Genomic DNA, 26,736 nt, shown 5'->3' with positions numbered 1-26,736 from the left:
CCAAAAGGCTGGCTTGCATCCATAGATGCTTCTCAAGCAAATCCCGGGACGTCATTCTCCCCCTGTACTCGGCCTTGGTGAGGCTGCAGCTGGAGTACTGCGTCCAGTTTTGGGCCCCACAATTCAAAAAGGATGTGGAGAAGCTTGAGAGAGTCCAGAGAAGAGCCACGCGCATGATCAGAGGTCAGGGAAGCAGACCCTACGATGACAGGCTGAGAGCCCTGGGGCTCTTTAGCCTGGAAAAGCACAGGCTCAGGGGTGATCTGATGGCCACCTACAAGTTTATCAGGGGTGACCACCAGCATCTGGGGGAACGTTTGTTCACCAGAGCGCCCCAAGGGATGATGACTAGGTCGAACGGTCATAAACTACTACAAGACCATTTCAGGCTGGACATAAGGAAGAATTTCTTTACTGTCCGAGCCCCCAAGGTTTGGAACAGCCTGCCACTGGAGGTGGTTCAAGCACCTACGTTGAACACCTTCAAGAGCAAACTGGATGCTTATCTTGCTGGGATCCTATGACCCCAGCTGACTTCCTGCCCTTTGGGCAGGGGGCTGGACTCGATGATCTTCCGAGGTCCCTTCCAGCCCTAATGTCTATGAAATCTATGAAATGTTTGCTGCACAGCTAATTAGTCTACTGTGCAATAAATGTACCCAATAATAATGATTGCTTTGGCCTAAATCCTGTTCAGCCTGTTAGACAGGCCTTTATGCCCAATGTGGCCACTTAGCAAAAGAAAGTGATTCTCCTTTCCTGGATCCTACTCAGCACAGGGAGGCACCTGGCTTTCCCACGCCCTCTGTGACCAGCCCTATGAACTTCCAGAGCGTACGAGCCTGAGCAGGGAGCTCCCAACAGGCAATGCTAAGTGCAGGCTAGTGCATGGACTTCCCCCTCACCTGTCTGATTCAGGGCTGCACAATACATGCCTTCATTATCTCAGGATCCTGATCAGCAGGAGATGGCAGTGCTTCCAACCCTGTTCATGCATTGTATTAAATTGTCATTGGATACACCACTATGGAAACAGGGGCCAAATCCCAGGGTCCCTCCCCTCCCAGGTAAGTGCCCTTCTCACAAACAGGCTCCTCTTACTGCTTTTTTTCTGGTCTCCTGTCTCTTGAATTCCTTTCCATCCAGCAGCCCAGCTTCAACAGGAGGGATGAAGGATGCCCTCTTCCTTGTCCAAACCCTGGCCTAGGTGTCAGAGCACTTCTCTGGGAAGGAGATAAGAGGGTTTGAACACCCTTACCAGCTAAACGGGACCTAGATCCCAGGCCTCCCACAGCTTAGACAAGAGTCCTACCCACTCGGCTGATAGGGAAGAAGGCTCTTTGATATTTTCCCTGCTGCCTTCTCTGATTTATGAGCTTCAGGCTCAGCTGGAGGTACATTACTAAAACAGAGGTGCTAACTATCGCATCAAGAGGATGCAATAGGACTGTGCCTGCAGACCGAGAGACCTACAACTGGCTTAAACTCCACTTAATGTTTAATAGGTAGAAGAGGATCTGGCCTTTTTGTGTCTGTGGCTATGTAAACTATATGCCAAGCAAATTAGAGTGAGGAATCTCTCTGTGTTAGTACACAAGCACTGACATTAGACCTTGAATTCAAACAGCTAATGTACATGGGATGATCGTCAAAGGTTCTTGGCTGCTTTAACAGAAATAGGCCACCAGTGAACACTTTTTAAAATTTCAGGTCTAGGAAAAATGCAGGTTTCCCCCCACAATACATTATTAGAATGGCTTATTGTTGTATCCAACCTTCATATCTCCAACTCTAGACATCATAGGCGCGTCTATCTTCATAGCAATGGCAGAAACAACAGGGTGGGTAGTTTGTATACAAAGTGCTCATGCCACCCATGACTGGTCTCTGGGGCTACCATAAGGGCATTGAACCATCCAGGAAAACAGACAGAGCCATAATCAAGTTCCTTCTGCTATGATGAAAGGGCCATGAGATTTAGTTTAATAACTTCTCCCCCAGGAACAGAGCACCATTAAGATGCGAGTTATGAGTGGTGTTTAATCATCGGACAGATTGCAAAAGATCTTGTGCATACTGATTGGGGTTTTGAGCCACTGTAGGATGTACCAGGTATAGGGTTGTGTGAGAAAAGGAAGGGGAAAAAGGGACTAGAGACAAAAGAAGTCACTTCATGAGAAAGCCCCAGGACAGCGATGTAGCAAAAATGAGAGGGTAGGAGTTAAACAGACTTTCTCTGATGTGCTTTAAGTTCGCTAAGCTGCTCAGTGATACAGCTGTATCAACAGGAAGGTGGGGTCTGGAATCCAAACCAGATTTTAAAAATTGTCCGTCTGACAAAAATAGACAATTAAGGTTTCAGAACGAGATCTGAACCCGGGTGTATTATGTACCTATGCTGGAATGGAGGGGTGAGAGTCTCAGTTCAGGGTTACGGCTTTTCTACACCAGCATTGGATTCTTAACTCGAACAGAAATCTTAGTACAATTCATTCAAGGTTCACACTATGGGAGTTTACTGACCTGGGAACAATTGCCAGACTCAGAGTCTACTGGAGGCAGACCCAGCCAGGCCATTATATAACCACTTCTTTGTTGCCCCTGTTGAATTCTGCAGGACGCTTGTCCAAGAGAGAGAAGGGGAAAGATCTGTCAGCTATTTAGAGAATAAACATTGCACCCATGCAATAGGGATGGCTTGGATTAGTATCAGACAGGCCAAGTTGTCAATATTTTGCTATGAACAGAGTTCCCAGTGCTCACTGTCATTGCCCGAAAGAGGCATAGCCATTTAAAACTGATATAAATGGTATTTTGCCTTGTCCATGCTAGCTGCATCCAGGAACCTGATGTGTTATATACAAGCTGCTGAGAGAGGAAGATTCTTATTTTTCTATTTCTGTTTAGTATTAAAAATGTTTTGCTGGTTTAAGCGCCAGCATTATATCTTGTATATCTGTCAGGAAGGTAATTATTCATAGCAAGTAAAACATCCCATTAGAATTTTATGAAAGGGAATGAAATGCTGCTGGCTCTCATTGGATTTATTATTCATCACTGGATTTGTTTTGGAACAATCAAGATATGGACTTTATCATTCACCCATATGACTTTGCATATATTTAAGATGAGTGAAAATGACTAAAGTTAAAGGATCTTATCATTTTACAACTGGAACTGCAACCCTGCGTTCTGTTCACACATCATGATTTCAAAGTACTTCTAAAGCTTGTTGCACTTTCTGAGCATCCTGTGTTTAACCTCACTGTAAATCAAGACCAATATACATGGGATGCTGACTTCAACAGGCTCAGGGCATTAGTAGGGGAGGCGATGCGGGACCAGGGATGGAAGGCTAATGGGCTGCACAAAGAGTGGTCATTCCTCAAGGACATGATCCTTGAAGCACAAAAGAAAACCATTCCCATGAAGAGGACAGGTAGCAGAAGGGCTGATAAGCCCTTCTGGCTCAATAGGGACATCACGGTCCTCTTGAAAAAGAAAAAAGAGGCGTACACACAGTGGAAGCTAGGGATGGTCCTCAAGGAGGACTATACAACAGTGGTCTGCACTTGTAGGGGAATGATTAGGAAAGCTAAGGCAGTGACTGGGTTTAAGTTAGCCAAGGGAGTCAAGGTCAATAAGAAGTCCTTCTTTAGGTATGTAGGGAGCAGAAGGAAAACAAATGGACATGTGGGGACCCTGCTTAACACCTCGGGACAGCTGGTAACGGACACTCAGGAAAAAGCTGAACTCCTGAATGCCCACTTTGCTTCCGTATTTCACTGGACCAAGGGGAAAAACAAATGAGTTAAGGATCACAGGGGGCATGGTGGGAATGATAGCCTTCCCACTGCTGATGCTGAGCTGGTGCAAAACCAACTAGAAAAGCTAGACATTTATAAGTCAGCAGGACCAGATGGACTTCACCCACAAGTGCTGATGGAGCTGGCTGAGGTCATTGCAGAATCCCTGGCAAAGCTCTTTCAGAAATTGTGGCGCACATGGGAGATCCCTGAGGATTGGAAGAGGGTCAACATTGTGCCCATCTTCAAGAAGGGGAAGAGGGAGGACCTGAGCAACTATAAGCAAATCAACCTAACTGCCATCCCAGAGAAAATCCTGGAAAAACTCATTAAAGTATCTATGTGTGATATGCTCGTTGAGGGTAAGATTGTGAACAACAGCCAGCAAGGTTTCATCGTGAGTAGGTCTTGTTTTACCAATCTCATCTCCTTCTACGACCAGGTCTCTTGCCACCTGGACACAGGAGAGAAGGTCGGCATTATATACCTAGACTTCCAAAAGGCTTTTGATCTAGTATCCCACGATATCCTTTTGGAAAAATTGAAAGATTGTGGGCTTAACTGCTCAACAGTTCAGTGGGTAGAAAACTGGCTGCATGGTAGGACCCAGAGAGCTCTCATGAATGGATGTGTGTCATCCCGGCGAGAAGTGGCTGGTGGTGTCCCTCAGGGGTCCATGCTTGGACCGCTGCTTTTCAATATCTTTATCAATGATTTGGATGTGGGGGTGAAAAGCTCGTTGGCCAAGTTTGTGGATGACACCAAGTTATGGGGGAGCGTGGTCATGCCAGAAGATAGGTTGCAGATACAGGCAGACTTGGACAGGGTGGAGAACTGGGCAGACCAGAACCAGGTGAAGTTCAACATTGAGAAGTGTAAGGTGCTCCACCTGGGGGCAAACAACCCCCAACATACCTACAGGCTTGGTGGTGAAAACTTGGCATGCACCACGGCCAAAAGCATCTCATGCAAAACTAAGGAAGAGATAGGAGACCAGAAGAGAGAGGAGACCAGAAGGAAGTGATACTCCCACTGTACTCTGCACTGGTGAGACCACAGTTGGAGTACTGCATCCAGTTCTGGGCACAGCACTTCAACATGGAAAAACTTGAGAGGGTCCAGAGTAGAGCCACCTGTATGATCCGGGGTTTGCAAGACAAGCCATGCAAGGAGAGACTGAGGGACTTGGGCCTCTTCAGCCTATAGAAGAGAAGGGTGAGAGGGGACTTGGTAGCGGCTTACCACTACATCAAGAACTCAGTGAACAGCTGCTCACTAGGGCACCCCTGGGGAAGACCAGGAGCCATGGATACAAACTCCTGGAAGGCCGCTTCAGGCTCAATTCCAGGAAAAACTCCTTCACAGTCAGGGTGTCCAGACTGTGGAATAAACTCCCTCCAGTGTGTTGCAGTCACTTACCTTGGACATCTTCAAAAGGAGACTGGACAGTCACCTTGCTGGGGTCACTTGATCCCATTTGTCTTTTCCTGCCTAGTGCAGGGGGACTGGACCCGATGATCTACAAGGTCCCTTCCAGCCCCTAACAATTGATGGATCTATAAATACACAGCCATAATGTGTGAGAGCAGAGCAGATCAAGGTTACCTCATTTTGGTGCCTTTAATAGGGAGGAACTAGGAGCCCAGGACTCTTGCGTTCTCTTCTCCCTGTGCCATAGACTGCTCTAGAGACAAAAACCATTCTGGGTCTTAGTTTCTCTATCAATTCAGGTCCCTATCCTATTTGTTTTTCTCAAGCAAGTTGCCTCTGAGTATGAAAAGCAGCATTTGGTCCAGAATAAAGCCTGTTTTCTATGGAGAACGTAGGCCTAGAAGAGGCTTTCTGGGCCATGCTGTGGATCACTCTGCATTCATACGTTGCCTAAGCTCCTACGTATGTGCTATCGCTGTACTACCAAATAGGAGACACATTAACTTTCCCAGTGAGCTCTTTCTAGGTGAAGGTCTACTTTCTATGCTGGGCAAGATCGTGGTCTCAGAGGCTGAGCCAGACAGCTCCACACTTGATATCAAATGTTGGGTACTTCCCCATTCGCAGGGCTCTTTCAGAACAGGCAGCAAACACAGCTGTGAAAATGCTCGAAGTGTCGCACCACTACCGCTTCCCCTGCATTTCAGATCACGGGTCTGTGGTAGGCACCTCTTGGGGGTAGTGATAACTAATGTGATGGAGGACAGCAATGCAGTTTGTGCCGTGGTTTTCTAGTAGCAAGGAGGTAAAGAGTCAGCGAGAGAGACAGAACAGCCTGTTCCCGGCACAGAAACTACAAAGGAGCAAACAGACAATGGGAAGGAGGGAAACAGAGAAGAAGCCAGGCCAGGCTGCAAGTCTCTCCTTCACTCTGCAGGACAAATACTATTCCAGATACGGTGTGAGCTTGGATTCTATTACAGTGGGCAACAGAAAAACCCAAACTCCTATAAAATCCATCCAAACTAATGAAAGCTGACACATTATAGCAGGGGGGGAAGCAGAACTGTTGAATAGCCTTTGGCTTGGACAAGGTTTTTTGGATAAAACCAATGCTTTCAAATGAAATACAATGGAAATTACTAGCAGGGAACTAGAACGCCACCTGGCATGAATCTGCAAACAAGCAGCAAAAGTATTAGTCTTGGAAAGTTTGCACGGCACCGGGGCTCTGATCCTGCTGTGGAAACAGAACTGAAATAGGGGACTGACATAAAAAGGTGCTGGATATCAGATAGCCCAAAATAAAAGGCGCTTGTACCAGACTGAAGGTCAAGATGTAGCTGACCTCTGAAAAGGACTGTGCAAAAACTGAGCCACTATAGGACAACGTAGTCCTTTATACTTGCCTTAGTGCAAATCCAGGGTGACCATTTCAAAGGGTGCGTTCTTCTTATCTGTAAGCCAGGGAAGCATTACGTATCCCTAGTCTATAGCAGTGGGGAAACTGAAGCACGCAAGATGATGTGACTTGCCTACAGTCAGACAGGATGTCTGTGGCACAGCCAAAAATAGAGACTAACTTTGTTGCTCCCACATTGTAACTAGAACACCAGTCTCCTTCCCACGCAGCTTCAGTCACACTCGCCACTTAGTTCCATCAGAGGCAGAAATAGACTCGCCACGATGATTCTCACATGCAAATTCCTTTCTATTTCAGCTTTTAATCGAGCTCCATGGGGATTACGTGATTCAGGGGACTAGCGTCTTTCACTTCTACAGCGCTAGTTCCACTCCTACACAGTTTGGCAGTAAGGCAAGAATCGCAGAATCATAAAAAATGAGGGTTGGAAGGGACCTCAGGAGGTCACATCTCATCCAACCCCCTGCTTAAAGTAGGACCACCCCCAACTAGATCATCCCAGCCAAGGCTTTGTCTAGTGGGGTCTTAAAAAAACTCCAAGGGTGGAGAGTCCACCACCTCTCTGGGTAACCTCTTCCAGTGTTTTACTACCCTCCTAGTCAGAAAATTCCTCTTAATATCTCACATAAACTTTCCTTGCTGCAACTTGAGCCCATTGCTCCTTGGTCTGTCATCTGCCACCACTGAGATCAGTCCAGCTCCATCCTCTTTCAAACCCCCCTCAGGTAGTTGAAAGCTGCTATTAAATCCCCTCAGTCTCCTCTTCTCTAGACTAAATAAGCCCACTTCCCTCAGCCTCTCCTCAGAAGTCATGTGTCCAAGTCCCCAAACCATGTTTTTTGCCCTCAAATTTGTACCCTTTCTGTAGTGGGGGACCCAAAACTGGACACAGTACTCCAGATGTGGCCTCACCATTGCTGAATAGAGGGGAATAATCACTGACTGTGATCTGCTGACAATGCTCCTACTGATGCAGCCCAGGATGCTGTTAGCCTTCTTGGCAACAAGGGCACACTACTGGCTCATATTCAGCTTATTGTCCATTTTAACCCCAGGTCCTTTTCTGCAGAGCTGTTGCCCAGCCAGTCAGCCCCCAGCCTGTCCCGGTGCATGGGATTTTTCTGTCCTAAGTGCAGGACTTTGCACTTGTCCTTGTTGAACCTCATGAGATTTCTTTTGGCTCAGTCCTCCAATTTGTCTAGGTCACTCTGAATCCTAGCCCTATCGTCCAGCATATCTACTACTCCCCCCAGCTTGGTGTCATCTGCAAACTTGCTGAGGGTGCCCTCTATGCCATCTTCTAGGTAGTTGATGAACATACTTAACAAAATCAACCCCAGGACCAAACCCTGGGCACTCCACTTGATACCAGCTACCAACTAGACATCAAGCCATTGATTACTACCCTCTGAGCCCAATGCTCCAGCTAGTTTCTATCCACCTTAAAGTCCATTCATCCAGCCCATACTTCCTCAGCTTGCTTGCAAGAATGTTGTGGGAGACCGTATCAAAAGCCTTGCTAAAATCATGGTACACCACATCCACTGGTCTCGCTGCATCCACAGAGCTGGTCATCTCATCATAGAAAGCAACCAGGTTGGACAGGCATGACTTGCCCTTGATGAACCCATGCTGACTGCTCCTAATCACCTTCTTCTCCTCCAAGTGCTTAGAAATGGATTCCTTGAGGATCTGCTCCATGATTTTTCCAGGGACTGAAGTGAGGCTGACTGGTCTGTAGTTCCCTGGATCCTTCTTCTTCCCTTTCTAAACAATAAACTATGTTTGCCCTTTTCCAATCATCTGGGACCTCTCCCAATCACCACGAGTTTTCAAAGATGATGACCAGCAGCTCTGCAATCACATCAGCCAACTCCCTCAGCAGCCTCGGGTGCATCCCATCCAGTACCATGGACTTGTACACGTCCAACTTTTCTAAACAGTCCCTAACCTCTTATTTCAGCACTGAGGGCTGCTCACCTTCTCCCCAAACTGTGCTGCCCGGTGCAGTAGTCTGAGAGCTGACCTTGCCTGTGAAGACTGAGGTGAAAAAGGCATCAAGAACTTCAGCTTTTTCTGCATCCTCTGTCACTAGGTTGCTGCCCCCCACTCAGTACGGGACTCAGCACTTTCCCTGATCCTCCTCTTGTTACTGACATACTTGTAGAAACTCTTCTTGTTACCCTTCACAATCCTTGCTAGCTGCAACTCCAATTGCGCTTTGGCCTTCCTGACTTCATCCCTGCATGCCCGAACAATGCTCTTATACGCCTCCCTAGTTGTTTGTCCAAGTTTCCACTTCTTATAAGCTTCCTTTTTGTGATTTGGTTTACTGAAGAGTTCCCTGCTAAGCCAAGCTGGTCTTCTGCCATACTTGCTAGTCTTTCTGTGCATTGGGATGGTTTGTTCCTGCCCTCTCAGTAAGATTTCTTTAAAGTACAGCCAGCTCTCCTGGACTCCTCTCCCCCACCGTCTGGCTTCCCAGGGGATTCTGCCTATGAGTTCCCTGAGCAAGTCGAAGTCTGCTTTTCTGAAGGCCAGGGTCCTTACTCTGTTGCTCTCCATCCTTCCTTTCCTCAGGATCCTGAACTCAGTCGTCTTGTGTTTGCTGCTGCCCAAGTTGCCATCCACTATGACATTCCCTACCAATTCTTCCCTGTTTGTGAGCAGCAGGTCAAGAAGAGCATGGTCCCTAGTTGACTGCTCCAGCACTTGCACCAGGAGGTTGTTCCCAACTCTCCAAAAACTTCCTGGCTTGCCAGTGCACTGCTGTATTGCCCTCCCAGCAGATGTCAGGGTGATTGAAGTCCCCCATGAGGACCAGGACTTGTGATCAGGAAACTTCTGCTAGCTGATTGAAGAAAGCCTCATCCACCACTTCCTCCTGGTCTGGTGGTCTATAGCAGACCCCCACCACGACATCACCCTTGTTGCTCTCCACTCTGACCCTAACCCAGAGACTTTCAACAGGCTTATCTCCAGTTTCATAGTGGAGCTCTGAGCAATCATACAGCTCTTTCACATGAAGTGCAACTTCTCTTTTCCCCTGCCTGTCCTTCCTGAACTGTTTGCCCCCATCCATGACAGTGCTCCAGTCATGTGAGCTCCTACCACATCTCTGTTATTCCAATCTTGTCATAGTGCAATGATTGTGCAAGGACTTGCACAATTCTTCCTGCTTGTTTCCCAGGCTCCATGCATTTGTGTACAGACACCGAGGTAACTAGTTGATTGCCCTGCTTTCTCAGGAAGAATGAGACCACCTCTCCTGTTGCCCCCTCTTGTTTGCTCTTCCTTAAGGTCACCCACTTCCCCACTTACCTCAGGGCTTTGGTCTCCATACCCTAGTGAACCTAGTTTAAACCCCTCCTTACTAGGTTAGCAAGCCAGTCTAGGAAGATGCTCTTCCCTCACTTCATCAGGTGGATCCTGTCTCTTCCCAGCATGCTCTTGGAACAACATCCCATGGTCAAAAAAGTCAAATCCCTGCTGGTGATACCACCTGTGCAGCCACACATTGATCTGCAGGATGCTCCCACTCCTGGCCAGGCCTTTTTCCTTGACTGGAAGAATCAAAAAGAGCACAACCTGAGGCCCATCCCCTTCACTCGTGCACCCAAAGCTCTGTAGACACTTTTGATCTACTCAGGGTCAGGGTCTCCTCTGGCAGGATTATTAGTGCCCACATGGATAAGGAACATGGGGTAGTAGTCAAAGGGCCAGATGAGTCTTGGTAGTCTGTCCGTGAGTTTACAATCTGCTGGCTGCATCAGGCAAGGTAGGTGGATGCAGCCCATGTCCTATTAGACATCCACCAGTTTGCATTTAGGAACCGTATATGTAATACACCAGCTGATAAGAAAGAATCTCACTTTCCTATTTCTGTATTAAAATGTTTTGCTGGTCTAATACCCAGCATTATACCCTCATATATCTGACATCCGCCAGTTTGCTCAGTCATGCCAGCAAAGACCAGGAGACAGACTTCCCTTCACAGCACACTGATGGGATGAGTATGGGATAGTCCCTTAAGCGAACATTACTGATTCCAGAAGAGCCGTGCTGGTTTGTACCAGTGAAGACACTTATCCCAAAGTCACCTCTCAAGTCAGGGCTGCAGCACATTGGCACATCACGTGGATCAGCTTGCTTAGACTTTGCCGAGTCTGATCTACGAGCAGCTGTCTTCAGCAAGCACTACCATCGTATGGTTGTGACTTCTCCCCTGTCCCGATCAGCCACGTTCCAGCTGCATGGCACCGTCTCAGAGCTTTTCCAGTTAATGTGTTCACAAACTTTCCCAAAGAGCAGGCAACAAGGTGCTGCTATCCAGGCATGTCTACATAGGCTATTAATGCAATATAGGCTTACTACACAGTAAAATATTGCACAGTAAGCCTTCCCTGGGAGCACGTCTACACATGCACCCTGTTGGAAGCAAATCTGCTCCTAAGGGGAGCAGCCCAGTACAGGGCTAGTCCTGCCCTGCTGTGGCCCCTTGCAGCAGCCAGGCACATGGCCGGGGGCACAGGGGCCAGGAGAGCTCTGCTGGCTTCAGCAGCAGCTGTCTCTTGGCCCCGTGCACATCAGGACACACAGCTGCCAGTGATCCCAGTGCCCAGAGGGGCTCCCCTGCCCAGCAAGGGGCTCACTGGGAGCTATCCCACTCCTGGGGCAGCTGCCTGCAAGCCCTCCTGGGGGGGCTGGCCAGGAGCTGTCCCACAAATGGGAGACAAGCAGCACCAGGAACCACGCAGCGCCAGGATAGGGGGGGCAGAGAGGATCCTGTGCCAGCAGGGAGCTGAGTCGTGCCAGGACTGGGGACAAAGAACTCCCCTGTCCTCTGTGGCCTCCTGCTGGTGTGGCAGCCTGGGAGCAAATTTGCTCCTGGTCAGCGCCTACATGAGCAGTACTGCTAATGTACACTTAATCTACAACTTGTATTTCCAGGTAGTAGAAAACCACGCATTAGCCTAATTTACTGCACAGTAGCTGCTGCACACGGTTACATAGTGTAGGAGATTAGTCTGCTGTGCAGTAAAGCATCGCATATAGATGCGCCCTCTATAGTGCTGTCCTAGACCATTAAAAAAGACTTCCTAATTAGGCAAGTACTGGGATTTTAGGGGAGTTTATGTATCATTGAGTGCCATTGTTTACTGCATAACCCATAGCATACTGCCATCATTATAAACTGAGAGCCGGCACATGGACACATTTGGCTGGACCGGCACAGCCCAAATTCCTTGAATGATCATCCTTCACCTAAACGCAAGGGGGCAGTATTGAGGTGGGAATGAGGAAAGCTAAATCATTTCTTCAGCGCGCAGAGTTCACGCGGTACAGCCTGATCCATGGATGCAGACTTTTGTACCAAAACAGCTATATTAGTTAAGGGGCAGGGGGAAAGGGAGTTAGATTTTTTTTCTAGCCAAAATATTTCTACTGGCACAAATCCTATTATGGATGCGATAAAACCAGAATGGCTTATTTCCTTTCCCATATGGAGTAAGCTACACCTATAATCAAGCCACAAGAGATGGGGTAGGGAGAGGTGCTACTTTCACTGCACTTACGTAGATAAAGAGGTAGCACTTTCTAGCATAGGGTAGGTGTTAGGGGAGTAGGTTTTGGATGTGCAGCCTGCATGATCTTCATAGTCACCTAACGCCCCAGCTTCATTCACTTAAGGATCAGGATCATAGAGCATGCCGTGCCAGAAAAGCAGCATGGAAAGTAGTTTGATCTACTTTAAAAAAGTCAGCCAAAAATAAGTCACAGGTATTGATTCAGCTGGAAATCTACTGCCTATATTACTGGTTCATATAGATCTTAATATAGATCTTTAATATTTCTGAAGCATCCCATCTGTAAGAAGCATAAGGCTTACAGCTGAACCTGTATGACAGAAGATTTCATGATAAATCCAGAAATCAGTCCACATGCACGGAGGCCCTTGACAGACACAATTCCCCAGCCTCACCCACGCCTCTTGAAACTCTCTAAAGGGATTCCCAGAGCAGAGGGGCAGGGAGGAGGGAACGTGCTGAATAAGTTAAATATCTTGGGGTTATGTTTGGGCAAGACATGCAGAGGTATGCACCCCTGCCCGTCCTGGGCATCAATTTTTTGGCCTACAGATCCACAGGGAGCCTTCCCTTATAGAAAAGCCCTACAGAATCATAGAAGGATTAAACATATAGGGTGGTATCAGTATTATCCTATAGCGGTGGTTCTCGAATACATTAGACTCAAAGACCCCTCAGAAAATGCGAGCTCTTGCCTGAAGAAGGGTGATTGTGCCCAAAAGCTTGCTAAGAACTCTTTTCCAACAGCTCAGGTGGTCTAATAAAAGCTATCACATTTACCCAAAGAGCCTTGCCTGCCAATGTCCTTAGACCAACACAGCCACAACCAAAAACCCAGCTCTTCACTTTCATTTTTTTCATTATGGAAAAATAACAGCAATTCTTCTGTTACAGAGTACTCAGAAAGACCACAACATGTCGCACATTTTTGACATAATGGATTCCTATGGGAAATCATTGCGCTTATCCAGTGAATTGTGAAGGTGCTCACACACCTAACAGTGCTAAAATTGCACAGCGCCCGGTGGCACCCTTAAAAGGATCTCAGGGCACCCCAGCCTGCCCCGGCACCCTTGTCCGGATTCACTGCTCTAAAAACGCAGTGGCAGCTAGTGGAGAATGGCCTCCCTCAAACATCCTAAGGCTTTGAACAGCAGAGATATTCCATAAGATGCTTCGTAACATTTTTCCATGTGTTAAGAGCAAATGGTAGGGACAATTCTGCCATGACGAGCGCTGGACCTGAACCCGTCTTCTACATACAGAGCATCCATCACTCCGTGCCTCGATGGTGAAGATACAACCTGGCCCTCTGGCTCTGTCCAGGCACTCAGACAAGCTAGTCAGTTGAAGGAGATTTATTGATGACATTTGTAAATAGACTGTTAAAGTCCAGACTGTGATTAATGGATCTTTTCCTGGTTTTTCACCCCTTAAGTCAAAAACAGCATAACCCAGTAGGCTCACAGTGTAATTCCTTTGGACGTTCCCAACATTGTGCCCCTGGCTGTAGTTTTGTGGTTTGGTCCTTCCTCACAGCGGCTAAAACAACCCAGCTGTTCCTCGGAGGCCTGGACATCTCCTTTCCCATGGCTAGCCAAATACATCTACCAGCCTTCTTGAAGAACACTTAATTTTTCCCACATGGATGCAGATTTTTTCTGCCTCCTTATCAAACCAGAAATTCAGCAAGTGTAGAAAATTCCTTTGGCTGTAGCAAGTCTGCCTCTGTGACTGCCATGCAGATGCAAGATAAAAATCATTTATTCGTGTTGTACATCCAGCCAGGGTTGGCAGATGTTTAAAAAAACACACCTTGGGGCAGTAAAAAAAAAAAAAAAAATAGAAAACAAATTTGTGTCAACCTGGTATATCGGAGTTGCAGGAGTGCTGGATCATTACAGTACAGTACCGCTACTGGTAGTAGCGTTTAGATGCAATAAATGCAGAGCCCACTCCCATGGCAGGTGGAGTTAGCTAGGCAGACACGTGATTCCAGGCAGTGGAAAACGTGGTATATACTCATCAGCCAGCTCATTGCAATGCAACTTAATGGAAAAAAAAAATGAGGATTATTGGCAACTAGCTAGATGTCACAGATACTGAATGCTCCCTTTCCTCGGCAATCACTTAGGTTTGTAGCTGGTCAGAATTTTTAAGATTGCATTGACATTTTAGAGAGAAAAATATTTTTTTTCCTTCCCCTCAGCTTTATCTTGGCTGTGACTCAAAAGGAAAAAAAAGGGTAAGTCTTAAAAACAGAGCTTGTATTCGAGGAAACTGGGAACAGTACATGGAATCGGGAGTTTAAGCAATGCAAAAAATAAAGTTTGATTCAGGTGTGTGAAGCTTAGCAAGGGAAACAGTGCCATCCTGCCCACAGCAGTCAAGGATTGCTACATCTGAAGCAAAAGCCATCATTTCTCTGAGGTGCCTGGTGCAGCTTATGTCTAAACTGTTTAGTCTACTTGTAACATTCCTTGCGGGAAGAAACATGTTTTTGGGTGCGTTTTATATAGAAATAAACATGCTGTGTTGCTTAACAAAAGTATGTATTACATTCAGCATATACTGTCCATGGGAGCCCGGTTCGGCTAAAGCTAACAGAACTGCTGGGCAAACACAGTTAGTTTGTTATATATTGGCAGGGACAGGTAGGATCACTGCTTCAGGGCCAGTCCATCTGGAATGGATGACCCACGAGCCAAGAAAATTAGACGGACCTCACTTAAAATATTCCTGATCTTTCTACGAAGGGCAGAGGCCAGTTGGTCTCGGCTCTAAGACATGAATGCAACCCACCCAGCCCACTACTGACTTGGCTACTTGAGTATAAATTAGGGACTGTACCACATCCCTCTGCCATATGCCCCCAACCCCGAGTCACCTTTAATGACTCTTCCAAAGCACCGTAGAGATAAGCTCTTGGGCTCACATCTTGGCAAGTTGCTCCATGATAGCAGACTTCTGTGCCCACATGCAGCTCATACCAGTATGGGATCCTTAATGAGCTGAGCAGATTCTACCTCGGTGCCCTCCAGGCCCTTCAAGGACTTTTGAACAGACCCCTTGCTCCTCTCCTTGGCTTTGTTGCAAGACATCCCACAGGACGTGAACTGAGGTCTCCCCCTACTCCTTTCTCAGTTTTCTTCCCACTGAACAATAATGACAGACCCAGACAAATACAACAGAAGCCTTCTGTAGGACACTACTTTTCAACCAGGGTGTTTGGGCACCCTGGGGTGCTGCAAGATCCTTTGTAGGGTGCCACAGGCAGTGCAAGGAGATAAGTGAGGTGTGGGGAGATAAGCAGATGATGGCAGGATCAGGCTCTCCCTGCCTGCCTGTTGCCCTGCCCAGCCGTTACTGCCTGGCTCCTCTTCAAGGGGGTAGGCGCTATAATCAATAAACACATTTTGGAAATGGGTGCCGTTCAGTTCCCAATAGTTATGGAGGGTTGCCTTGGGTCTGAAGATGGGTGCCTAAAAAGGTGCATCTAAAAGGTTGAGAACCAGTAATGTAAGATAACACAGGGACCTACTGAAAGAGGGTCCTAATGTCCTAATGACCATGCCAGGTTGGCATGTGCTAGCAACCCAATGACTGGAAGTTCATGGCTCAGGTTTTGTGGATAGGCTTATCCTTTTTTTCTTGAAGCTGCTCCAACCTGGGGGATCCCTTCCCCTTTCCTACTCATGAGGATGATTATCAATTGAACTGTGCGAGTCATTGATGCATGGCAAAGGTGGCACTTTCTTCTATCTCTCCTCTTCAACACTGGGGACCAAGGGAGGGGCAGAGTCAGTAAGAGTTTGAAATGGGGAACAAGGGGTTTGGAGACTCCTGGAAGCCATAACTCAATAACCAGAATAGGCAGCATCCAGGATCTCCAGGATGAAGACCTCCAGCATGAAGAAAAGGAGGTGGTAGCAAGGAGTCCTTCTTGAAAGGAAGAAGTTCTTCAACCATTGTGCAACTCCAACAAGGGCTTCCTACCCAGTGCTAGCAAGGAGCCAGCAAGGAACAGATCAAGAATATAAAGGTTTTAGAGTAAGAAGGTAATCTCAAAACCTTACTGCAATGGTTCCTCTTCATAAGTAAATCCATATTTAACTAGCAATGACCTAGAGCTAAGCAGAACTGAATGCATGCCTCTGGTTTGACTGCAAAGCTAAAAGCAGTTCTCCATCTAGCCTATATTTGGATGGGAAACCACCTGTAGAAACCTGGAGGCTGTAGATACAATCCTAGAAGTTGCACTGACTTCTTAGAAAATGTTAGACCAAAGACAGTGAATGAATACAAACCCTTTATTTAACCCCTTGGTTGCTGCTGAACAGGTAGATGGAAATCAAGTGGAAGGCTGTTGCTGACCCAGACCATCCATTTCTGCTTTCAGTCCATACCCAAAGCAAATGAGGATAAGGACTGCTGCCACAATCCAAGCGGGAAGGGAGCACGTCTAGTGGAAGGGCTCATGGCTGGGAGCTCATTCTGTTCTGAACTAGAGCAGCACCTTGCTGCGGACCCTAGCCAAATAAGTCACAAAAGAGATGCATCTTAAAAATAAACTCCAATTTCAGTGCCCATCAGAGGATACCTGGAGGGCTGGGTTTCTTAGGGCTGCTGAGTGCCACTTGCCTCCAAATGAAGCTTTCTACTTTCCTGAAAAATAATTAAGCTTCAGGGGCCAGATGGCCAAGATCTTCTGGACCACTTCTTCAGGACAGTTAATCCTCGTTCAGAACAAGGACCCGGCGGACAAAGATGCTCAGGACTCAGCAAGGCCTGCTCAGATACTGGAGCATTAAGAAAGGTCAGCAGTCCATGCACCCGACCATTTACTGTGCTTCCTACATGGGGCGCACCGTCACAAGCCTTCAGCTGTGGGTGCCTGGCACTTCTGATGCGTCCGTCTCTCTTTTCTGAGTCAGGGCTCTCCAAAAAATTGGAGGTACCTTACCTGAGTCATGTTTAGGGGTGCTGACCTTAACCTTTCCATGCCTAAAGGTATCCCATTTGGCAAATGGTATCAGTGTGACTGGGAGGTCCTCCCATGAGCATGCTAAGCAAGTGTGAATTGTTTTAATTCAAAAGTGACAGGCAGTAAAATCATGCCTTTGATCAGGATCTCAGTCCCCAGGGAGCTCAGTAATAGCACTGTTTGCAGAAAAATGAGACACGCAGGGCCACGGGCCTTGCCCGAGATGACTGCAGCTAGTGGCAGAGCAGAGAGATTGGCAACTCCGTGCACTGCACCACACCGTCCCACTGAGGAGAGCTGCTCTTTGCAGAGACTCAGCTGCTCCAGACTAAAAGCAGATTGCAATCACACAACCCCCAGACCTGGGTGACAGGATGGCTGAGCCGTTTGGGCTGCAGTCTCTCTGACGGGAGATGTTTGGACCCGCACTCCTGATAGGAGGGTCTGCATCTCACCTGTTTTGGAGATTGGACTGGATGACTGTTAAGGTCCCTCCCAACCCCACGATTTTGCGGCAGGAGTTATGCACCAAAGGCAGCTGCTGCTGACATCAGTGGAGATTTGCATTGGCTGCAACGCTTCCAGGACTTCAGCTTCAGAGTAGCAATTACTGCCTTGCACGTGTGCGCTTATGGGAGGAAGTTGCCAAACCCCAGACAATGTAAATTGGTGTTGATAAATATAATGCAATTGGGAGGCCTGCTTCAGAGCACCATTTCCCTTCAACCACAGCACATACATTTCCAGGGCAGCTATTGGACCACGTTCTCAACTGGCACAAACCAGTGTAGCTTCACTGGGAGCCAAATCCATTTATACCCTGCAGAGGACCTGGGCTATTGCAAAGAGTGAAAACGTAACTAGGAGCTGTCTGCACGAAGCATTAGGAAGTCTGTGACAATATTATGTGATAATATATTCAGGAAGGAGAACAAGTCAAATGGCTCACACCTTGATTACAGAGTATACACAATTATCTGCATCTCAGGAACCGTTCCAGCCAACGTATCAGTGGCCAAAACACCTCTTCCTGACATCCATGCACCCCCCTCGCCAAATGAGCATAAAGGTCCCTGGAACACACAAAGTCATTTAACACTCGACAAACTGCCAATGAACAAAAATCCACACCATTATTTTTTTGGTTCAAGCCTGGTCAGAGTGTGGTTTCCTTCATAGGAGGCCAAGAAAACGTAATCATTTTTTCCTGCCACCAAATCCAAATATTTTACAAATGAAAAAATCCTTGGACCCAAATCCATGCCAGTAAATCATACAAAAAGGAGAAGGAAAAGCCGCAGGGTTTTATAACTACCTCCTGCACCGTCTAGGTTAGCCCATAGATTAGAGCAGTGGCAATGATAATGAAGCTCTAGGGATGGAAGGGAGCTGACTTATTTGTACAGAGCTAATCCTCCCGGTTCCCCACATTCAAAAGCTGTAAGGCCAGCAGCCAAATTAATGTCCCTTTTATTTCCTCTGCTGTGTGGAAATATCCCCTCCAAATCTTGAGGCCGAAGATTGATCACAGAGGGCTGAAAGTTTCCTGTCAGGGATCAAAAGAGGAGAAAAGGAGAGTTTATCTCCCAGCAAGATGCAGGAGGTCACTGAAAAGGACCAAGATACCATGCCTAAAAGATGCACCTTCAAATGCAACGGTGGTACAGAAAAGCCTCAGCCTCATTGCAAGTCAATAGGACTTTTGCTCCCAAGTCATGAAGGCTCTTTTGAAAATTTGACTGTGCGCGTAAAGAAAAAAAAAAATGATTTAGGAGAACGTTTGAAAGTTTAGGTTTGGAAGGATCCCTCTCTCTCCCCCACACACATGCTCCAGCCTGCACGCTTGTACCCCTACAGCTAAGAGATTCTGGTTTTAAAAGCTGGAGGGGGAAATATATATATATATATATATATATATATATCCCAATAAAATATTTAAGAACTCACTAAAACTTTTATGAGACAGCATAGACTGTAACACATTTGTAGAAGACCCCTACTGCACTTGGTATGTGATACCCAAGGCATCCAAGGCTTTCCTAAAAACCCTGTATTCTCCATACTGCTCACAATATGCACATTTATATATATCAAAACCAGAAAGCTAAGTCATCCCCACCCTTGGGTTTCCCAATGCATCCTGCTTCCTCCTCTTCACACCCCAGGTCTGTAAAGGAGCAGATAGGCTGAGTCCCAGTGAAATCGTGGGGATCTCTGAGAACGTGGCCATCCACCTTCATGCAAGCAAGTGTGGGATCAGCAATGTATGGGGCCCGGCTGCTTTTATTTTTGTGCCTTGATGCAAATGCATGTTCAAATAATGTTATATATAGCAGCTAAATGTACATAAAAATACCTGGCAACATGGTGCAGTGCAAGGGTGTCTTTGACACTTATTTGGCTTGATCTGTGCAGGCTTCCTGAGGTTTCACATGAGAGCGCTCTGCCAATAAAACCTTTACAGCATCCCAGAGCCTCCTGAGCCCCCTCAAACATCCCATACCCTCCTCTTCTGCAGCGTCAGGGACATTAACACTCCCACACACCTCCTGTCTGTCCAGTTGCCAAAATTCACTAGCTGACCTGACTATGACCCATTCTTTTCCCTTCAAACACTACATCGAGCCTGTTGCACCCCTGAAAGAGGACCACCCTGATGGGGCGATCTTCTGGGACTTCTGGGGCATGGCTGCTTGCAATGGCAAGGGGCTGGGCTCACTGACTTGGCAGGTCCCGTCCAGTCCTACGGGCTAATGTTCTCCATCACACCACACCTCCCAACCTCTCTGCTCCGAAAATCTTATCTGTGTGGAGAGTCCTCCCTCCCCACATCTACCAAACCCCTTTTCCAGTCAAGCCCCTCTTTGTACCTGAGGCCAAAAGAAGCAAGTTCATAAGTCATTAAAAGGAAGACCTCACCCTCCCACCCCGACGATACCGTGTGCAGCGAGGTGGTCTACCTGAGGGCCTGGTCCTGCAATCAGATGCCTGCAGCCAGAGACTCAATGATTTCAATGGGACTCTCACAGGCGCAGTGCTCTGCCATTGGGAAGAGCTGGTGCATTCCTGTTGGGCCTGATGGAAGGACCAGGGCCTTGACCTGAAAGCTCTCCAAGCCAGGGGTTTACTTCATTTTCCCGTGTGTATGTCAGGCTGTTATGGGCAGACTTTCAACATCAAGACAACGGAGTGGAGCAGGTCTCACATTAGGATTGGACAATTATTTTGGCTGAAGGGACATTCGGTGAGCTGTTGTGGGCGGAGGAGGTGCTGTGCTAACCTGGCCAGGTGTGGCAGGGGGTGCAATTGGTCCAATCTGGCCGGGCCCATCTACCCCACACCCATTCCTGGGGGTGCCAGACAGAAAGGATGGGTTGGATCTCCATGGATCTGGGACCCTCGTGGGCAGGGCACGCTTGGCCAGGCAGATGTGATGGAGCCATGGGCAGGTGTGGAATGACTGCATAGGGCCGGGGCCCGGGGCACAGCTGCAATCTGCTCCCTGCATGTCCCTGAGATGGGCACTTGTTCCAGGGGTAGGGGTAGAGGTGTGCAGGGAGTGGATCACACTCTGTAGGGTGATCATAGCCCCATGCTATGATCACCCTACAATCCTGGACCTGGGCCAGGACTCGCGGACACCACTTTCTGCCTACCCATGGCTCCATCCATCCGCCCATCCAAGTGCGCCCTGCCTGCGGGAGTCGTTGGCCAGTCTCCATGGAGGCTTTGCTTACCCAGCTGCCTGCTCTGTCTGGCACCCCGGGTGGTGGGTGCAGGGCAGACGGGCGAGGATGCCTGGGTGCCAGGTCAGCTGCAGCAGAGACACTCGCAGCGGCAGCCAGAAGGAGCTACCACTGCAAGGACTGCCAGAAAGTGGAGTGGGCTGCCTCCTGCACCAGGGCTGGGTCAAGGGACCTGACATCGGCTGGATAGTATCCCTTGAATCCAGCCCACGGGCCATATTTTACCCACTCCTATCTAAGATCTATATGGTACTCGCCCACACCTGCCTTGAAGAAGATGGAGGGAACTACCCTCTTGTGCCATTTCACCAACCTACAGAAAATACAGTGTTTGCGTGATTCTCAACCAGGCTCTCATGGCACCCTGGAGCATCCTGACATCCTTCAGGGGTGTTGGGGGGTGTCACACAACGTTAGCACTGTTAAGTGAGCAAACACAAATCAAATGATGATCCCAGAGATTTCACATAGAAATCCATAGCAGTAAAACTGTTCCTGCCCTGCTGTGGTCCTTCTGAGCTCTTTGCGACAGAAGATTTGCTCTTGTATTTTTCTGAAGTCAAAGATCACCTGAAATCAAGGAGCTAGCATTTTCTAAGGGATGTCTCATGTATAGCAAGGGGGCCCTTGAGCCTAAAGCGGTGAGACCCTCTGCAGTAGTTACTTGCTTTAGAGGATCTGGGAAGTGAATGTCTGCTTCAAATGGACACTGCATCCATCTATCTGTCCTTTGTATCTGGCTGCTGAACTTAGCGCCTGGTTTCCCGCAGCAAGTCTAAGACACTGGACCACCAGCACTTGTGCAGGACAGCTCCATGAGCACGGACCCCGCACCCCAGCACTTCCTTCCTTGTCCCCCTGAGCCATCCTCCTCTCCACATCCTGCGAGCTCCGCACAGACCCTGCTCCACATTTTCCCCTTCCCGAGTGGCAGCTCCCCTCATGGGCAAGAGGCAGGGGGTTGGTGGTGGCACTTACCCGCCTGAGCATTGCTCTGCCCTCTAGCCCCAGAAGCAGGCACCACCCAGCCAGCAAGAGCTGCCTCCAGCCCCCCCATGCCCCAGCAGCCTGCCTGCACTCATTGCTACAGAGCCAGCATCAGCCCCTCTGCCGTATGCCCACCTGGAGGGGCAGGGTGCTGCCCAGGGAGCCAGCCACCCCCTGGCACTGCCAGGGGATGCACAGGCAGGCTGCTGTGCCTTTAAAGCTTCCTTCCCTTGCCATCCCTGCCTGCAGCACCCATGTCCTCCAGCCCAGCCACTGCCTCCCCCTCCACCCAGATCTCTCCTGCTGCCACGTGTGGTCTCTGCAGATGCCCTGCTCCCTGCCCCCTGCCAGCAGATGCTGCTGCTCCTGTCCCGCAGACACTTGCCTGTCGCCCTCCACTCCCCTCTTCCAGATCCTTTTATTCCCCCCTGCTCTGCTCCCTTTCTCCTCAGCTGGCTTCCAAGGGATCCAGTGAAGTTACACAGGCAGATTTCAACTGGACACTTGCATCTGGTACTGCTTTTCTGGGCTTAAAAAAATGGGTCTCAGCTTTGCAGCAAAAAAGAGAAGAAAGGTGAGGGGTGAACATCTTCCCCGCTCCTACCTCACCTCTCCTGCCCTTAGATTAGGGGCTGTCCCCAGCTGGTTTCCTGGCCACCCCCCGCCCCCCCTTACTTTCTTTGGAAAGAATAAAGCTAAAATCCTCATCAGCTGCACAAGCCAAGTCTTGCCTGCAGCTCCCAGACTCACCTGCACAATGCTGCTTGCTGCTAGAATCCAAGGCAGAAGCCACCTCATCACTGGAAGCCAGGATTAAATGCATTGATTGAACCCAGATTTGAAGCCGCTGTGCACAAAAACCCCCCACTTTGGGAAGGCAGAGCAGTCCTGAGCTGGCAGCCTCGCTCAGGCAGATCTGCCTTTTTCTCTTGGCTCTTTGGGGATTTTATTAAAGACAGATCTGACGTCAGGGTGAAGGACAAGCCCTGCATTTTTCCTCTGGAGAAACTTTTCCTGCCTTTACTTCTTCATTTTTTTTTTGTTGTTGTCCCCACCTCCTGCATTTCTCTGTATTGCCTTTAGCCAAAAGAGTCTTAAAGGGAACGTTACAATGCAGCAGGGCACCAGGCTGTAATTTGAACACTGTTTAAATGCTCAGAGTTTCCCCAGAATTACAGCGAAGGGTTTTTGCAGCCTCTCAGATTAGGGAGCATAGGCATAAGCCTCTGCACTATAGTGTCTTTCCTACCAGTAAGCGAAACAATTTTTAACACAAACCTCAAAAGCGCCTTTAAAAAAAATCTGATGGGTTTTATGAGACAGAAAAATTCTGGTCCTTCAGCCTTGCAAACACAACTTCACAAGAATTAAGCCAAGTTTGATGGGATTTGCCCAGATAAAGTTATCCCACATAGGAAAGCCCTGGAAGAGATCATTCTGCTAAGCCAACTGCATGCTGTTGCTGCTGCCGCCTTGGTTTCCAGGTGCGGGACAGGTCTAGCAGCACAGAGCGGGCCTTATGCAGTGTGTTACACGTGTTGTTTTGCTGTACCTTAGGGCAATCAGAGTTTATTGGCATGGTAAGCTTGCATAGGCAAAAAGAAGCTGACCTTGGGGTTTACTACGTGGTGCAAGCCTGCTTATTCAGTGAGCAGTATCCTACTCCACAGTCAGCCAGCCCCACTCTCCAAGGGGGCTGCAAAAGGCAGGTGTTAAGGCAGGTGCAGGGGCAAAGACTGTGCCAGAGAAGGGACCATTGGCTTGTGTGACCCTGACATAAGTGAGACGTGAATGAGGCTACAAGAGACAGATTTGGATCAGAGCTCGGGAGAAGCTTCCTAACTGGAAGACCAGCAGGACAATACAGTAGTTGCAGACTCTTCCTCCCTGGAGGTCTGCAGGAAGAGGTTGGATAGTCACTGTCTGGAATGGTTTAACCAGCTCTAACTCTTCCCCCGTCCTGAAATGGGGAAGCCAAGGCACATCACTGATGGGCTGGGTAGAAAAAGCCTTTTGTCAGTGATACAGGCAGACATGGTTCCTCAGGTAAATCCGATATCTTTTATTAAACCACCTCAAATAGTTGGAAAAATTCTTCTTAGCAAGTGAGAAATTCTTCTTAGCAATCTCATCGGTGATTTTTCTCTAGCCTATTTCCACAGACCTGCTTCTAACATACTGTCAACCCTTCTCTCCGTGCTCAGCTACAGACAATTATCCTCCTCCTGGTTTCTTTTTCTGTTCTCGGTGGTCTTCTCCTTCCTTTCCTCACTTCTTCCTCAACTCCTTCATCCTGCCCTTCTCCCTCTTTCTGTTGGTTTACCTTTCTGTTGCCAGCTCTCACCTCTGCCTTTCTCCCCTTCTGCTCGCCTTTCTCTTCAGCCACATGCTTCCCACCCCCTTTTCGCATTTTCCTAACTGCATCTTTCACTCCCACTTGCCTGACTGACTCAAGGCAGTCTCATGCCTGATGCCGTGAGAAACAGTCGAGAGGAGTCCAGTATTCAAGCACTGAGGGTGGAGGGGGCATCGTCATCTAGCTTTGCCTCCTAACAGCAGTACCTCTCTTTGGTTCCCAATGGGATCAGGACAGAGACAGTGTCACTAGGGGATGGCTGAGTAGATGCAGCAGCACTGAAGACCCGACTGCTGTTTTGGATTTCAAAACTGGCAACGCCAGGGAAGAACTGCTCCAGAAAGCCAGGGCAAATGCAAGAAATCGGATCAGGCTTTTCTGAGGCGTTTGCTCCATCTGCTCATTTCAGGCCATTCATCCTAAGTATTTCATTCTCCTGGGCCATTTCTTAATTTGTATCGTTGATGAGGCTGCCAGGGAATGTATGCACAGAGACTGTGGATTTTGCCGCGTGGGCACCAGTCACAGGGAACTCAACAACTCCGCACATACAGGCCAAGGGATTGCGTCATGTGCTTTCCCCTTTTCAATAATAGCTTTGAGTGGCTATCAATTTGAAGAGGATTAGACCTAGAGACTGCCTTCATAATCCTGTTCTGAACTCCCTGGGACGTCCACCCCACCAGCATTCCTAAGTGCCAGTAGATGTGCACCCATGTGTTTGCATGTGCGTGTGTGCACGGCTATTTTAGTCAACATAAGCAGTTAACTGGCACTGTTTATACACTAAAACTTAGAGGATGATGGAGAAATTGAAGTTCTCATTTAGCAGTTCAGAGTATAACAGGAGGTGCGAGATAGTTTTCACATATCTCGGGGCCTTTTAGTTTGGCCTGGTGATGAAGCTGTACCTGGTGACTCTTTGAGTCTATTGACTAGTGGCCATGCCTTTAGCAAGATATTCAATCTTCGTTTAAAGGCTTCAACAGATGGAGAATTGACCCCACTCTATGTAGTTGCTTCATCAGTTTATGATGGACTTCCAGTCGGTTTGACTAGCTTCAACTTCCAGTTCGTAGACCCTGGGATATCAGTGCCTGCTAGTCTACAGAACATCAGATATCTTCATTGAGCGTGTGTACGGCAAAACTTGACCAACCCATATGTCTACCTCTGATAACATGAGTACACTAAGCTCCATTTGCCACACTGTTAGGCAAGTTTTCCAGACCTTGAATCTGTCAGGTAAAGCCTCTTGCTCCTCACCTCCCACCTCATTTAAGGATTACAACTTTGAACTCAGTTATCCATCATTCTGGATGTCTTATTCACAGTGAAATGGAAACAGGTAGCTAGTGGGTAGCAAATTTCACAATATCTCAGACCCCATTTAAAGTCCACAGGTGTATTTATACCATTTCCCCAGCAGGAACACTCCTAAGTGCATGCCACCCGCAGACAGGCTGCCAAGGGGTATGTGAGTAGGGCCACTGGGTTTTGTATGTGTGAGAAGGAGCAGGTAGGTGGGACATAGCGAGAAACAACCTTCCCAGGACATGCTGGGGGCATGGTATAGATGCATCATATAGCATTAACCACCCACTCCTCCTTAAATATGTTCCTGAGCCATACTAGACATTTAATGATTCAATTATTTCTTGATTTTTGCTATGTTTTACAAGGTTCCCTATTCTAAGGGGGGATCTACTAGATTATATAAACAGGGAGGAAGTGAGGTGTATCAATACGGACTGATCATTCAAGTGTTTCTGAACATGGCCCGGAGTTGACAAAAGGAAAACGGGGCCCACTGCCAAAAGAGATGACTCTCAGGGGGGAGAGATCATGGCTTGCTATATATGTGTAAGTCGGTTTGCTTGCCTAGCACGGAAATCATCGTGGTGCTTGTGGCCAAGTGTCAGCCGGGGTGTTCTGCCTCTTGGATCCGTTCCAAAGAGCACACAGTGGAATAGAAAGGAAAGATGTTAAGCCATGAATAAAAAAATCTCAGGTAATGGGAAATGGAAGAGCATGAGTTTTGGTGCTCAGGGATATTCATGGGGGCTAAGAGACAAGAGTGTGAAAAAGCCACCACTGATAACCTCATGCATCAGACTCTCAGCTAGCACCACTCCAGCACATGTAAAGGTTTAATTTCAGCTCCTCTGTGATCCTAACTATCTTCGCACATAAGACCACGTCCCAAGAAAGGCAAGGAGCTGCAATATAGCTGGAGGGCCTCTAAAACAGCCTCGTGTGAAGGACAAATACAGGGCCGAGAAGGCAACAAACTCCTCTTTCCCAGTCCAGACTCCCTTAGTGACATGGGCTCCCTCAGTGGCCTGGCTCAAGTCGCTTAAAAGGTGATGTTTAAAGTGGTGTATGTTGAACTCCTCATCCTACCACAGTCAATGA

The 26,736-nt window shown here is 48.0% G+C and overlaps 1 protein-coding gene across 1 annotated transcript in view; it reads right to left on the bottom strand.

Annotated features, from left to right (window-relative positions):
• WISP1 (WNT1 inducible signaling pathway protein 1) overlaps window positions 1-22,899 on the bottom strand; it is a 52,976-nt gene extending 30,077 nt beyond the window's left edge. Inside the window, exon 1 of the mRNA XM_006021983.2 lies at window positions 22,716-22,899. Within this exon, the coding sequence (XP_006022045.1) occupies window positions 22,716-22,763 (48 nt within the window). The 5' untranslated portion in view covers window positions 22,764-22,899. The remainder of the gene's footprint in view (window positions 1-22,715) is intronic.
• Window positions 22,900-26,736: the final 3,837 nt, after the last annotated feature.

The sequence above is a fragment of the Alligator sinensis genome, unplaced genomic scaffold (assembly GCF_000455745.1).
Source record: "Alligator sinensis unplaced genomic scaffold, ASM45574v1 scaffold651_1, whole genome shotgun sequence".
NCBI classification, from domain to species: domain Eukaryota; kingdom Metazoa; phylum Chordata; order Crocodylia; family Alligatoridae; genus Alligator; species Alligator sinensis.
This window is presented reverse-complemented; position numbering and strand designations above follow the sequence as displayed.